At 36.6% G+C, this 16,960-nt stretch overlaps 1 protein-coding gene and 1 long non-coding RNA gene across 2 annotated transcripts in view; one reads left to right on the forward strand and one right to left on the reverse strand.

The window, feature by feature from the left end:
* Window positions 1-334: 334 nt before the first annotated feature.
* LOC134747677 (uncharacterized) overlaps window positions 335-16,960 on the reverse strand; it is a 118,429-nt gene continuing 101,803 nt past the window's right edge. Inside the window, exon 2 of the long non-coding RNA XR_010128352.1 lies at window positions 335-525. This is a non-coding gene — a long non-coding RNA (uncharacterized LOC134747677). The remainder of the gene's footprint in view (window positions 526-16,960) is intronic.
* The window catches only part of LOC134747657 (uncharacterized), a 43,541-nt gene continuing 34,496 nt past the window's right edge, over window positions 7,916-16,960 (forward strand). The window contains exon 1 of the mRNA XM_063682265.1: window positions 7,916-8,008. Within this exon, the coding sequence (XP_063538335.1) occupies window positions 7,980-8,008 (29 nt within the window). The 5' untranslated portion in view covers window positions 7,916-7,979. The remainder of the gene's footprint in view (window positions 8,009-16,960) is intronic.

Here is a 16,960-nt window from a genome sequence, read left to right on the forward strand (position 1 = left end):
AAGTTTTGTAAAATTCGCTGTATTTTTTTAACTATGGTATCTGAAGCTACATAAACTAATTACAGACATAGATATACCTTATCCTATTGTAAGTACAAAGTTTCAGAGAAAACTAGCTACTCGTTTTAAAATGAGAGCGTAACTACGTTTGTATGGAGAACCGAGCTTGCCGGGGACCCCTAACAGTGTTAATACAAAATACCTTTATCTAGATTTTTTTTTGCCATTTAAAAATAAATCCTTGATATTTTTTGCGGTGTTTTTTTCATGTTATACTAACGACTAATGTCCATTTATAAATCAAAGTAATAAGTTATCGATAACAGGTTTGTCGAAGCGCTGGTGGCCTAGCGGTAAGAGCGTGCGACTTGCAATCCGGAGGTCGCGGGTTCAAACCCCGGCTCGTACCAATGAGTTTTTCGTAACTTATGTACGAAATATCATTTGATATTTACCAGTCGCTTTTCGGTGAAGGAAAACATCGTGAGGAAACCGGATTAATCCCAATAAGGCCTAGTTTCCCTTCTGGGTTGGAAGGTCAGATGTGGGTCAGATGGCCGTCGCTTTCGTAAAAACTAGTGCCTACGCCAATTCTTGGGATTAGTTGCCAAGCGGACCCCAGGCTCCCATTAGCCGTGGCAAAAATGCCGGGGCAACGCGAGGAAGATGATGAAGATGATGAACAGGTTTGTCGATGTTTCATTTTATCAGTCTCTCATTTCCACTAGAAAAACTTCCAGCGGCCGTAGCACGGTTGGATTTTTATCGCTGTCACTATGCCTGTCACGTTCTAACAAGTATGTAAGTGCGAAAGTGACAGGCATAGTGTTAGGCGATAAAAATGGAACCATTCTGCCACCGCAGGTCTGATAATAAGGCAATATTCATCACGCGCGCTATACAAGACATGTTATTTTGCGGAACTCAAGGCTGATACCATCCTCGTGTCAATATCAAGCGATGATGTAAGTGCGAACTGCATTGTGATGTAAAAGTAATTTATGCATAACGAGATTAACGAGGTTGTTATAAAGATGCGTGCACGTGACGCTGCTTCGGTGTGCGAGAGAGACAACGCTATGCACGTGTCAGGCCAATTCGAACCAGGGACCGGCCCGCTATCCCTTATCGGGGTTTTATAAGGGTATTGCATAAGGCTTAACTCACCATACCCTTTGCCAGACGAAACCCTTTGTTTTGGTTTTAAAAACCCTTATATAAAGCTACCACATTTGAGTAATCGGTAGCCCAAATACCCTTACAAAACCCTTATCATCCGCTCACCAACACCTTGCATATTGCTTATAAGGGTTAGCCTTATAAAGGGCTTCCCTTTTAGCATATAAGCGTGCTAATTTAAGTCGTCTACCTTGTTCATAAAGCACGCATTACTTCGAATCCGAGCGATCGTCGGCGGCGACGGCGGCGTTCTTTGACTAGGCACGTATTTTCTTTCCTATTCATACACTACCGTAGATATATACTAATCCTGTCTCTTTCACGCAAAGGGAAACCTTTATAAAAAGCGCTTAAAGATAAGGGTAACCCTTATTAAGAGCTAGCCTTATTTTTGGTTAGCTTTTCGGTAAGGGTTAGTCAAAGGTAAGGGTATGAATGGGCTTGCAGTTCAAAAGGGAAAGTCTTTCAATGTGTTAGCCGTGTTTAAGTGTCGCCCATTGAAAGGGTTTTATCGCGGAAAGGGTTGTCCGGTCCCTGATTCGAACGTATACTGATATCAGAATGCCATAACTGATGTCATTTAGTTATCGTGCTTTGCTCGTACTTATCCGTGTTGACGCGGGCGAGACGTACGATAACTAAATAACATGATTTAAATATCATTTTGATGTCAGTTTACGTTCGGCGAAGAGGCTTGAATGTAATGGATGTCTTCCTACTGGTGTCCAGATCCATATCTAATGTGAAGACATCCTAACCATAGGTATTACTGCCGCAAATGTCGAAATGGCGAATATTGACATTTGCGTCTGCAATACTGCAACAGTAATGCTGGTGCAGTCTGAACCCGAACGGTACCTAACGAGCACACAAGACATCTTACCTACTAACTTAGTTTGTGCCTTGTGGTAACTTGCTTTTAGGTGAACAAAAACATACACCTGCGAAGACCGCTTGAAGTAGAAGGAAGATATTATTGTCTGTAAACATCATGATAGCCTCCTAAGTCCCAGCTGTTTATAACGTCATAGTCCTAGAGGCCTCTTGTTCATTTTTTTGCAGATAATAAATATTTGCTGTCAGTCCTGAACAGACTATTTACAACTCTATGGACTGTCAGAATACTCCGCGCGATCATTCAAATTTGAAAGCGGGGGCATCTAAAAATTTTGTACCGAAATTTACTACTATAGTAATTTAATTAATGCTGGGACTGAAGGGGAGATTATGTACAAAATTTGGTACCGCAGGACTTAGGAGGCTAGAATAATATTTAAAAATCTGTCTATTATAGGTATATTAAAGTTTTGCGCAACCGTATCTTTCTTGGGCTATAGACCAGGAGACATGCCGCGAACATCAAAAATTTAAATTTTGTTATATATGCCTCTCGATCACTCTAATAATCAAGATGATAGAGGCAAATAACGAAATTTAAATTTCGATGTACGCGGTAGGCCCTCAGTAAAATTATGACTATTTATGACCTTCAACCGCATGACTAAATATATAAGATAGGTAAATATTGTATATAAATAAATATCCTTTATTGCACCAAAAACATACATTTTACATACATGTAAAACTACAAATAAATTCTTAAAGAATAACAACAACATATATACCTACAACTTACACTGTTAATGTAATATAAAAGTATTAACCTTAGTAATATAAGTTAATCATTAAATTTAGATTAAGGTACTAACATTGAAAATGAGTGCACCATTTCGCCGTTAAACGCAAGTTTGGCGAAACTTGTATAAGTTTAAAATGTGTTATACTTTTTTGAAAATAAATTAAAAAAAAAAAAAAAAAAAACCACATATATAGTTGGTCAAGCCAATCTTGTCAGTAAATAGCACCAAAAAAACTATACTAATCCTTTTCTTTTGGGTGCTAGTACTAGTGTAAGACAAAGATAGTATGATTCTCTCTGTCTATGTTTGAAATGAGACAATCCTTTAACAAACTAAAGCTAATGATAATTTCTAGGTCAAATTATATTAAATTGCAGTTCACAAAATGTTTAGCGAGTATAAATATAAACTGTTGACAGGTAAGATTATGTCATGGTGTCAATTGTGACGCTTCAGAGGTCGGGCATTACGTGACAGTAATTGATATCGCTATGGCTATTATTTGACGTTACCGTGACATTCCGATCTATCTGATGAACTTTTTTATTGTGTTGATGATTAGCGAAACTGCTTGAGCCCACGCAAATAATACATAATTTGCTTTATAAGTTAGCTTATAACAAGATGAAATTAATGTTAAAACATTGTACAGTCCACGTCAAAGATATATTTACAGTTTTGCACCTTACTCCCTAAACATGTAAACATATAAACTGTAATGTAAACGTGAATTTAAATGTAAACTAAAAATGTAAACATATCTCTGACTTCGACTGTGCCAATTAGGTACCTAAGGACGTTTTAGTACTTATTTGCTTAATGAACACGGATGATATCATGGATGTTAGGTATATGTATGTAAGTAGTTCACTGATACAGATTTACAGAATAAAAACTAACTCCGCTGGCTCAGCGACCCGAAGTGAGTCTTGGCCTCCGATACGAGTTGGCGCCAACACGCCCTGTTTTGTGCGATCTCCCAGTTTTCTGCTTGCAGGGCGCGTAGATCTTTCTCGACTTGGTCTCTCCAGTAGTACTTAGGACGACCTGCTGGGCGTCGACCTATGTGGCGTCCAACGTAGGCCATTTTGGCTGCCCTATCGCCTGTCATTCTCTCGAGATGCCCAAGCCAGTGGAGTCTTGCTGACTTGGTTTCGCCGATGATGTTTGGTTCAGAGACCAGGACTTACTATCTCCTGATTTACTGATACAGAATAGATTACATATATATTAGAATCATCGTGTAACAAACAACACACAAGCTTTGTGTTTACTTTATAGGATCATTGAGTTTCTAATATTACTATTATTTTATTATTATTATTATAGCCTTCATTGCTGGTAACTAAACTGCACATCATTGTATATCAGTTTTCTTCGCATCGTTTTCTTGATTTGTTGTACAGCGTGTCCTGTGACACAAAGGCTTCTTCCAGCTTCTTCCATTCCTCTCTGTCGTTGGCTTTTTTAGGCCATTCTGTTCCTCCAATTCTATTGATGTCATCTTTCCTTCTTTTATTACTATTATTACTATAGAGAATACCGAACAATGAAATTGTCGCAATCGCAACCTGTACCACGCGACGTGACCAAAACGTCGTAAGCATCGTGAAATTCATGGCGCTTACGCGTTTAGGTCGCGAGACTCACGCTCCGCTTCTATGGTTCGTTGTCAAAACAACAACAACTTATGGCGCAAATTACTGGTTCTCTGTGCCGGTTCTATACCTACGTAGACAATAGTTTAATGTATAGCCTCCTAAGTCCTGCGGTACCATATTTTGTACATAATAAAAGTCACCCTTCAGTCCCAGCATTAAGTAAATTGTTCAGGACTGACAGCAAATATTTATTATGTAAAATAAAATGAACAAGAGGCCTGTAGGACTATGACGTTTAAAAAAAGCTGGGACTTAGGACGATAGGACTAGATCGATTTGAGATAAGTACTACGTAAGTACCTCAGTCGGCAAGTATTAAACACTTCATTGTATTAAACAAGGATAGGTTACAGCAGATGTATAATTGAAAGTAAAATGGCGAACTTTTTCTTTAGTTTTCTCTATGAGCAATCTCTACCAGCTGAAATTTGGAATCTTTCCACATTGATAATTATTTATTTCATTTCTAGCTCGTGTAATAGCTCAATACAACTACAGGTTTGAAAACTACTTAGAAACTATAAAGTTGAATTTACTTTTTTACTAGCGACCCGAAATTGTACATATAAACCTTCCTCTTGAATGACTATCTATTAAAAAAACCGCATCGAAAATCCGTTTGCGTAGTTTTAAAGATCTAAGCATACCATAGGGACAGACGGGCGGACAGACAGCGGAAAGCGACTGTTTTATACTACGTAGTGATGAATATGAAAAGATGTTGCGATTTGCATTCATGGCAATCATAAAAATACGTATCGATTGCGTTTAAGTTACGTAATAAGTAGATTTTAGGTTCATGTTACATTCGGTATTTGCCTGATAAAATAAGTATTTAAAATTGACACCTATGATGTATCCATATTGATCACTTAGGTACGGCATGCATAGAGCATAAATAGTTATATGACATCTATATCTGTTAATATCTGTTTATTAGCACGAGTGAGACGCACGATTTATAAAATATAAATAACATATATCAATAACTATTTGTCAAAGTTCGAATGCCACTTCAGCTTATCATTTGAACTGTGACTGTTGCACCTAATAACACATAATGGGTCATTACTCGTATTAGGAATGAAAAGGACTGTTCATAAGTCGATAATTAAGCGATAAGCGGTTTAATTTTTACCACGAATTTTAAACACAAAAAGAACTGTTGTAAGATATTGTGTTGTTTAGTATACAGGAAAACTGGCATAAAGGAAGATTATGAAGACATACAGCCTTAAAAAGTGGCGTAAAATGGCGTACCTATTGTATGTACATAGAAACTACATAACCACACACAATACAACTACATTATATATACCTATATACATATTAATGTACTCAGTCATATAAGTATAATTAAACATATTATAGTATTTATGTAGGAATTTTACTTCGCTTAAAAGTGACGTTTTTAGGGTTCCGTGCCCAAAGGGTAAAAACGGGACCCTATTACTAAGACTCCGCTGTCTGTCCGTTTGTCACCAGGCTGTATCTCATGAACCGTGATAGCTAGACAGTTGAAATTTTCACAGATGATGTATTTCTGTTGCCGCTATATAATATTAAAATTTCCACTTACATTAAAAATTTAAAAATAAAAAAATTGACCTAAGTCGAAGTCGCGCCGTAGGGTGCCTTCATGCCTTGTTTCATCTATGGCCCAATTCGAAGAATGCTTATAATACAATGCAATATGTCCATATACAAGCCGTAATCGACAACGGCGACCCTGGTTAATTACTAATTACGAGCGTGAGCTGATATGGCTAATGCTTATAAGATGTCACAGCGATACGATACCGATCTGTCAGTGTCAAAAGTGACGCTTTTGGTTCAAGAAATGTCACTGGACTTCCGGTTCGAGCGCCATCTTGATAGTTAGCATCGTGATTAATTACTTTGTTTTTTGCTTATTAATATTGTTTAAAGTGTAATATCGATAGCTTATTATACAGTAAACTAATGTGGTAGTGTGCAGTGAATGGAGAATTAATTTTGAAGCGCGTTTAACCACCATCTTGGAGTCAACGGCCGGTAGTCCACGTGCTTCTTGTAAAGACTAGCTATCGATTTACAAGAGCTAACAAATCACCGTACACTGTCTTGTACAACCGTACAAATTTTTGTCGTTTGTAAACCTCTCAATACCTTGATACTGGCGAAATAGTCCCACTGGGCTGAAGCCATAATTTTAAAAGAAGAAGAAGAAATGTCACTTGATAATGACACATCGGTATCGTATCGCTGTGACACCTTATAAGCATTTTTCGAATTGGGTCGCTAGGTAGGGACTTTAGATATGTGAAGAAGGGCGCGCACTTTAAAAATAGTTTAAATATATCCGTGTTACGGCCGCGGTTCCCATCAAGGTTCCTCAGAAGGTTTCAATGCAAAATGCAGCAAAATGGAAACAGTAACGTCCTCAAACAATACATCTTCTCACGGTGGTGGCCGTCGAAGACGATATAGAGCGGTTTGGGTGTGACTTTAGATCGGGTAGGTGTGATTTTAAGGCCGTGTACTGGACGCATGCGACCGGCGGCGCGGCGAGCGGCAAATCAAGGCCGTTCATTTGGCCGAGCGCAATGTACGAATGGCCTTGATTTGCCGCTCGCCGCGCCGCCGGTTGTGTGCGTTTGCGTCAAGTCCGCGGCCTTACATTAGATACGACGTAGAGGCTTCTAGCCCCTCTAGTCTAGATGCAAATGTGTAGCCATTCTAGTACGTCCGTCCATCCATCCCATCCAGCCACCTGGCAGTCAATGAAAATAAGGGAAAATTTGTTTAGCTTTAGTATTTGCTTGACATATATACTGTGGTATACTTGATGTCAAAACTATCAGAAGATGTGCTACAAGATACGTTCCATTAATACCGACTTTTCCTATTCGAATATACGATCGTTGATCTTAAATCATTTTACGGTTTAGACTCACTTGTTTTAGTCACTCGCGCGACATGTTTCGGAGAGCCTAGGTCTCCTTTCTCAAGCACTAATAGTGCGAGCAGCGTTCACGACGACCGTGTATTGCGTACTAAGTACTGTACTAAGTACGACGACCGTGTATTGCGTACTGTACTAAGTACTAAGTACTGTACGCAATACACGGTCGTCGTGAACGCTGCTCGCACTATTAGTGCTTGAGAAAGGAGACCTAGGCTCTCCGAAACATGTCGCGCGAGTGACTAAAATAAGTGAGTCTAAACTGTAAAATGATTTAATGTTAGTATGTCTAACAACAGTTTAAATTCGATCGTTGATCTTTTTTGTCCCTTAGAGCGGTTTCGCACTACGTCCGAAACTCTTATTCTAAAACAACTTGACTTCCACAGAGCGACTAGTATTATTATATTTTAAAATAATTTATGTTTCCTAACTGCCGTCAGTCTAATTATCTAAGGTGGTATTATCACTTCTACATCGCCTTACTAAATCACTGGAGCAACCAGTCCGAAAGCCAGTACCAATAGTGCCGCGCCGCGCACAGCACGCGTCAAAATGTCCGCCACAGTCGAAACTAGTTGGAAGTAAGTGATGTGCCAGCGAAAGTTTATAACACGTTTTGGAACGTACCCAAATGTCAAGGGCAAGGATTTGTTTTTTTTAAGAAAGTATGGTTGCACGGTTTGTTTTCAAGCCTAAAGGTTTATTTTCGGTTTTTATTTTTGTTTATTGTGCGACGATTAAATAATATAAACGCTCTTTAACGCTAATAAATGTGGATATAAATATAAGAAAGCAGGTAAACCTGTTTAGTTTCTCCTTGCTTTCGTTTTGATAGGCGCGTAATCGCAAAAACGCGGTTTTAAATAGTTTGTGATTCTTGAAAGTTTTTAACGGGTATTGTTTATTCAAAACTAATTAGCATTTACCGTAGTTCCTGCTTAAGTAAAAGAAAGCAACATTATTTAAATAAGCGTGAAATTGTCATTTAAGACTGAAGAAGTTAATAACCTAAAATTATACTTATAAAAAGAAGTATCGTGAGATTTAAATCAAATAAATATTTGCTAAGGATGTCATTTACTTCCTTTGAGTCTGTTTGAGTATAAACCATGATTAGTTACTTTACTTTCTTACACAATTACTTTCTTCAAAGCGTCCATGTACTACGATGACCGCTTTATCCCCTACACATGTTTACCGCTAACGCGATGAGTAATAAATATAGACAAGTAAACAAAACTTAGTTACATTTAATTGTGGCCAATTGTGTTTGTCACAAAATTTATTTTTAAAAACATTTATTTATTGCCCTAAAAGAATTGGACTCGCCAAAGCGAATCATATACAGTGTAAATTCTCCACCTGCAATAATTTACGGGTAATATAGTATAGGTCATACTGAGCAACTATTACTATGAGAACAACATCGAATTCGCGAAAAAATTACCCTCCCATACAAAATATCAACATCAGCCAGCCAAAATGTAACGCGATTTTTTTATCGCGATTTCGGGGTTGGTCCCATAATAAAAGTTGCTCAGTACGACCTGTATATTTACCCCGTAAATTATTGCAGGTGACTAAAAAACATCCTGTATTACGAGTCCAATCTCTACGGGTAGGATGGCATATAGTCGAGAAATTGGGACCGGTTCCGCCATGGCCTACGGGTTCAAGGCGTTAGCCCGGATTGCTAAAGACGGTTCGAATCCGGCCTTCACCACTGGAGAGCTTCGTCAGTTTTTCTTTAATATATGCTATCTATTTCACTCTAAGTCTCTGTTGGTCACTAATATGAATGTAGAGTTCCACTACCCATCTTCTGGTTCCATCATCAAAGGCCCTAGCTAAGTGACAATCACTGATAGAAAATGACAATCTAAAGTGAAATAACGCCGCTATACTTACTCAACCTCGTATCTGCAACACTCATTTGATGACAAAAACACCCGTATTCCGAATGAAAGAAAAGCGACATTTCCATCAAATGATTGTTGCAGATATGAGGTTGAATAAGTATAGCAACGATAATGTACTCGTACCTATGGAAATGATCACGTGACACGCCACAAGTACATGCGGGCCACACCAATTTTGGTGTCTTAGCCATAGTAGTTGCTGCGCATTGCTACGGAACGAATGTCTTCTCGCGCTTGCGCCACCTAGCGGCTATATCTATCGTAATACAGAGAGTGAACCTTCTGTACCTAGTACTATTATTTATTCTGACTTTACTCATTATTTTATGTTCCACTTTCGCTTGTCTGGGTAAAATATAACACACTTATTTCACCTTAACCCTTAGGCCCTAAGTTTAATATTTTCGAATTTGCATAACTTTGCAACCTAAATGATCATGAAAGGCGAATGCAGGTACGGTTATCGATCTCTTTGTAATTCATACTATCAATACTAATATTATAAATGCGAAATTGTGTCTGTCTGTCTGTTTCTGTCTGTCTGCCACGCAGTCCCCGGCAAGCTCGGCCGAATTTCACCTTCCCATACAAAGGGAGTTTCGTTCTAATTTTAAAACTACGTGTTGGATTGTAATGAAACTTAGCACATGCAATGACATGAGGTATATCAAGGTCTGTAATTAGTTTATGTAGCTGGCAGTTTATAAAACAAACGAAATAGAGCAAAACACACAATTCGCTTTATTTTTTTACTATGGTATCTGAAGCTACATAAACTAATTAAAAACATAGATATACCTTAGTGGCTACCATCAGTTTGGCACTGACAACGTTAACGAGAACGAAACTTACGTTCTATGCATCTCGCTCGGCTCGATATTAGTGCAAGCGAGATGTATAGAAAGTAAATTACGTAGACGTTAGCGTATATGTCAGTTTTGGCACTATCAGACTCATGGTACGGGCACTTACCCTATTGTAAGTACAAAGTTTCAGAGCAATCTAGTTAGTCGTTTTAAAATGAGAGCATAACTACGTTTGTATGGAGAACCGAGCTTGCCGGGGACTGAACCGATTTAGTTGAAATCTGAAAGGATATAGGATAGTTTTTATGCCAAAAATCATCCCTTAAGAGGGTAAGATAATAGATGTAAGCATTTATATACGATGATTTTATACCAGATACCATGGGCAGGTGGAGGATTTCACCACCTTAACCAAGGAAGCGGTACAATATCTACAAACTGTAAATCTCTGAAGTAGAGTAACACAAAAAGCCATACGAAAAAAAAAAGCATTTATATGCTCAAATCGAATGATTGCCATTAGGGCCATTACACATTATCTCAGCGTTATAGTATTGTCCCTCAATTTAGGAAGATTGTATGTGAAATCAATAAAAACGCATATTGGATAAAAAATAAGCTACCCAAATTACTAACTCCACGCAGACAAAGTCGCGGGTAAAAGCTAGTAATTACATATTTACGTAACACCTAAATTATTTACCTACTTAATGTGTCATTTATGTAAATACTCTCTTCATAATGATAAAGATGTTTATCTAGAGTCAATATTTATACAAATATTTAAGTTCAAGTTCAAGTTCAAGTTTTTTATTTGTATTCATGTTGTACATAATAATATGTGTATTAAAACTATTAAATAACAAATGAATACCTAGTTTCATGAGCCCTGCAAGAACCGCCTGTTGTTTAACCACTTTAACCTCTTCTTTTCTGTATTACTTGTATTGTTTTCTGTAATGAAGATAAAGATAAAAGATGTTTATTCATGACGATGAGGTGTGGAATAATAGTAGATTGTGTTACAAGGGAGCAAAATGACATATTTACGGCGAGGGCGTACATTAAATCCTAAACGAAGCGAAGGATTCTATAATAGAATCCCGAGAGTAACGAGGGATTCTAAAGTAGAATCCTGAGCGTAGTGAGGGATTTAAGTGTGTTACGCCCAAGATGGAAATAATTTTGCTACCATGTGACACATACAACTTTTCACATCACCTATGAGGTAATTATGATGCTTGAAAATATTATTTAAAGTAAAAAAAAATATGTGCAAAAAAATGAAAAAATAGTGTCCTAGAACAGAAAAGTGTTACTTTGATCCCTCCTAGCAGGGAAGAAAAGTGCTACTTTGATCCCTCCTAGCAGGGAAGGAAAACCCTTTTTTCGAATTGGTGATGTGAAAAGAGTATTTGTATTTGTATTGTATGATCACCGTCATCACCATGAATTAAATTAATTCTTATAATTATCAGAATCTTTGTGTTTATAGTACTCGGAAGACGTTTGGCATAACTCATGCCTACTCGCGATATACCTGTAACTAAATATAACATTAAGTGTGTTAACATGGAGTTAAGCGCTACAATTTTACAGTAAGTACTTAATTTAAAACTTACCTACATTATACCTAATCAAATTTATCAGCTTATCAAATATTAAATAGAGCGTTGCTATTTTCATGTTTCTGTGTAGATGACTTTATTTATTTAAAAAAAAAGGTGTTGATTTTCGATTATGGCTTCATCTAATTAGATTTTAGTCCACATACGTATTTAATATTTACAGTACTATTTTGTCCTTTATTATGTATGAGACCAATTAGACCTTATTAGGCTCAAACAAAATTTTGAATTAGGTATCTAGATGGAACGGGTACGAGTACGTAGATCTCGCAATTTGTCAGCAGAGAGGCAAACGGAACGAGTGTAAATTAAAAAAGTATGGAGATAGTATAAATAAATAAATATTTATTGCCGTTTTTTACAAAGTCTTTCGGAGACTTTGGTACTACATAGTAAGGTCTTCCGGTTTCTATATCATTTCCCCAATGTTGACGAAAGACTTCATCGTGACCTGTTGGCAAATATTCCTATGCACGGAAAAACATATTTTTTACAATACTACCAGAATGTAAATGGGAATTTGTTCTTGTAACAAATTTTGCGTTCTCCTAACATTTTTTTCTGTTCAGCCAACCATTGGATTTGAAGCGATTACAATTGTAATGGGCAATAGTATATGGTGTGTAGTAGTAGTGTATAGTTGAGTTTACTATCTGTAAAGTTGTCACATATACTACGATAAAAATTGTAGGGTCTACCGAATTCTCGTTACAACAACCAGTTTTTTTTTTCAGTGCGTTTTCTTATAAACAGACTTAAAAGTTCAATTGGAATTTTCCAATTTCTTCCATCTAACCTATCCATCCTTCGTGATCGCATGGCCGACAAGAACAATCGTTTCATCACAATCTATGACTATTATCGATGTTCTTGAGTTATTGACGCAACAATTAGACGACATGATATCGGTGTCGTGTCGTATCGTTTTTATATTCTATCGCAATTTTAACGACGAAACATTTTAAAATTAATCTTAGTAAATAAAAAAATTGTTACAGTTCTATGTAGAGACCGTGCTTTGCTAGAAAGAAAGAAATTTTATCTTTCTGTGCAGTAGCTATACACAATTGTTTAATGTTCTAAAACGTTAAAGTTGTAGGTATTTATACGAGCGTTGCCACTTATCATCCATCCTAGACATGGATAGTTGATTTTGCTGTAGCAAAATTATATTTCTTTTTTTAATAATAATATATTTATTGCTTTCACATTGGTAAAATTACAGATGTTCTTAATCGATAATGTATCACAACATGACACCCTGTAAGGGTATTGCAATTTTATCTATCTACTCTAAACTAATACATATTTAAATTTTATTTATAAGTAATTTGATCACTTTTGTCGGCTCCAGAAAGTGGAAGTTTCTTATTTATTTAAAACAAAATCAGATTAAGTTAACAATTTTAATCTTACACCTTATAATACAGAGTCCCCCGCCGCGTCTGTCTGTCTGTATGTTCGCGATAAACTCAAAAACTACTGAACGGATTTTTTTGCCGTTTTCACCTATCAATAGAGTGAATCTTAACGGGGCCCACTGACTATCAGTCCGCCGAAATATCGGTCTGTCAGTTAGAACAAAAAATTGACAGTTCCGAACAACTATGTAACCCCAAAGACAGATATAACTCCGTAATAGATGGATACAGTCTAAGGAAAAAACGTGCCTCGAAAATTAAGAAAATTTGATTCTCGTTCAGAGGGCGCTACTAGCTTTGGCCTACTGTCGTATAGATGGCGTTGACGGTCTCGTTTGTTATTTAACAATTTTAACGCATATCAGTGAAAGAACATGGGTCAAAATCATAAAAATAATTAATGCAAATAAATAAAAAATTATCTATATTTAAATACATTTTATCGTATTTTTATAAATCTTCATTTTTAGTTTTAAAGTGTGTCGACAGATGGCAGTGAATTTACTGGGGTTACAAAATTTACTATGACAGTACCGCTCTAGTATAAGTTACTCTATCGTAACCCGTTTATGTAAACCGTGCGAAGCCGGGGCGGATCGCTAGTTACAAATAAATATCATGCAAATTCAACCAAAAACACGTTTGAACAGAATAATAGCGTAACAAAATCGGCTGTTGTATGAGTATTCTGTAATATTAGATAGAATTGAACTGTACGTTATAATTTTGTACATGTCAGTGACACAACCATAGCAAACAACACAGAAAATTGTATTTTATTAACTTAACAATGGCTATGGGAAAATTGCGAAATGTAGCCAAATTTGAATGAAATATGGCTTATTACTTTTCAATTAGGCCAATTATTATTCATAGTGTATCTAGAAATGCAAAACAAGGAAATAAACAAAGAATAACTATTTACAGTACATATGGTCCTACTTTCTCGCACTAGTGCGTAAAAGAGCACATTTCGTGCACATGTCGAAAGTTTAAAGGGCCACATGTACTGTAAAACGTTGTACGATACACGTGCGAATAGGTAATTCGCAACTCGTGTCGATTTAAAACACTCACACGGTCGTGTTTTAATTTATCGCCACTCATTTCGAATTTCCTCTTTTCCGCACTTGTATCGTAAATAACTATTATGCAACAAGTGCGGAAATCATCTTTACGCACATGTATCATACAATGTTTTACTATGCATTGTGCGAGTAAATAAAAAAAACATATCATGGCAAATAAGTTTAATTATTAAAAGGAGTGATTTAAATCAACACGAGTTGCAAATTACCTATTCGCACGTGTATCGTACAACGTTTTACAGTACATATGGCCCTTTAAACTTTCGACATGCACGAAAAGTGCTCTTTTCCGCACTAGTGTGAGAAAGTAGGACCATATGTACGGTATAAAAAATTAAAACAAAAAGCACTAGTGCGTAAAAGTAGTACTTTCCGCATAATATGGCTCCGTAGGAAACGCATTTTTCGAGTACATATGCATTGTAAATATTATTTGACGGAGTATTTTTATTTAAACCTTTACTCGCTCTAATTTCTTTGTATTACAATTTCCAGCAACGAAAAGTAGTAGTAGTAGTATGTAAGTAGTGTCATACATATATTATACACTACCGCTCATAACTATTTAGGCACTCATAATTTTTTCCTTACAATTGTATACAGAATCGACTTTCAGAATTATACCGCTAAGTGGCAGTCGGGTAACAGTTTTTTGTGCAGTTTACTTATTAAATTCAACAGACATATCAAGCTTTAAAATGATGTGCAGATTTGCAGAATATTCGTGTATATTGTCTATTTACAAAATGGCAAGCGTAAAAAAATCCATAAATCGTTTTCCAGTACAAAATCGTTTTATTTTGTATGAACTAGGGTTTTTTAAATCGTTGCATAAATAAAGTAAACTCGACATTTTAAAGGATGTCTTTGGCAACAATTTGAGGCTCAATATATTTACCTAAATAAAAATTCAATCCAACATGTAAGAGAGTCATTTGCCTGCGGTCGAACAGTATGATTTTGAAAATAATTTTTGTATGCAATGGTATGGTGAAAATTGCGGGTGCCTAAATAATTTTGAGCGGTAGTGTATTATGTTACTTGAATGTTCATGCCAAATGTACATTTGACATTTGGGGGTCATCCATTAATTACATCACACGTTTAGGGGGAGGGAGGGGGTCGAGAAAATGTGACATGTTGTGACAAGGGGGTGGGGGGAGTCACAAACTTAGTGACGTTACTTTAACTGTAACCAAAAAGGGTTTTAATTTTTTTATTCGCTGTTAACAGTTAAGTAACTAGTTTTTGCAATGATAATTGTTTTATGGATGTATTTTTATTCCTAATCGGTTTCGTGTTATAAATTTCTAACATTGCTTTTGTTAAAATAATGAAAAACTAATTGAAATTGTTGGTTTCGTTGAAAACAGAATTGTCAAACATGTGACGTTCCACCAGGGGGGTTGGGTTAGCCAAATGTGACCAGGTGTGACAAGGAGGGGGGAGGGGTCAAACAATTTTCAATTATGGCAGCGTCTATCCGCTAACCTAAGTAACTTTGTGTGACTCTTACTTAGATTTAGATTTAGATTCATTTATTTCATAATACAGATTACATTATAACCGAGTGTAAGATCATCATCATCTTCCTAGCGTTGTCCCGGTATTCTGACACAGCTCAAAGCAAGCAAGTGTGACATATCCATTCAGGTTCGGGCTCGGCTTAAAGGGCCCACTGCCGGACGATATCGGCCTGTCAGTTGTTCGGAACTGTTAAATTTTTGTTCTAACTGACAGGCCGATATCGTCCGGCGGACTGACAGTCAGTGGGCTCTTTACTAAAGTCAAGTTTTGTACAATCAGCGGTGGAAATATGGCCACTTTATAAATGAAATTCCATTCCTAATGTGTCTATGCAGTTTTGCAGCTTGCTGTACAGACTAACCTTGGCTTGTGCTGTAGGTACTTGTGTGTATAATTGAATTAAGTTACATTTTATCTACGGTTACATTAAATTTTTATAAGTGAAAACCTGTAATTGGCTCTGTAATTCTATTGTAGCTTGTAGAAATGTTTGAAGCTGTTGGTTTTCCATGTAGGTATGTAATTTAAAAAAAAACTGAAAGCCTGCTTAGTTCATTCTTTTGTCTTTGCCTCTCTAACTCGAATGTGCAAGAGAAATAAAGAGGCGGATATCAATTTCGATTTCACATTAGACCCTTTAGACATTTACCCACGTAGCTTATAAATTATGCCTTTTCTAATTGCTTACCGGTTTCAGCAAGGGTGACCTATGCGTTTAAAACGCACTGCGCTTGCTATAAATCGGCCCGATATGGCGCTGGGCACAAAATGCAGGTCATGAGAAAGTGTGAGTGAAAACTAAATACCAGTCGCCTCTTTGATACAAATGCCGAGACTATTAATATGAAGGCTTAGGCCTATCAAAGAGGATATAATAGGATAGAGCGGTACTGTCATAGTAAATTTTGTAACCACAGTAAATTCACTGCCATCTATCGACACACTTTAAAACTAAAAATGAAGATTTATAAAAATATGATAAAATGTATTTATATATGGATATATGATTTTTTTATTTGCATTAATTATTTTTATGATTTTGACCCATGTTCTTTCACTGATATGCGTTAAAATTGTTAGATAACAAACGAAACCATCAACGCCCTCTATACGAGAGTAGGCCAAAGGTAGTGGCGCCATCTGA

This window comes from Cydia strobilella, chromosome 15, assembly GCF_947568885.1.
Source record: "Cydia strobilella chromosome 15, ilCydStro3.1, whole genome shotgun sequence".
NCBI classification, from domain to species: domain Eukaryota; kingdom Metazoa; phylum Arthropoda; class Insecta; order Lepidoptera; family Tortricidae; genus Cydia; species Cydia strobilella.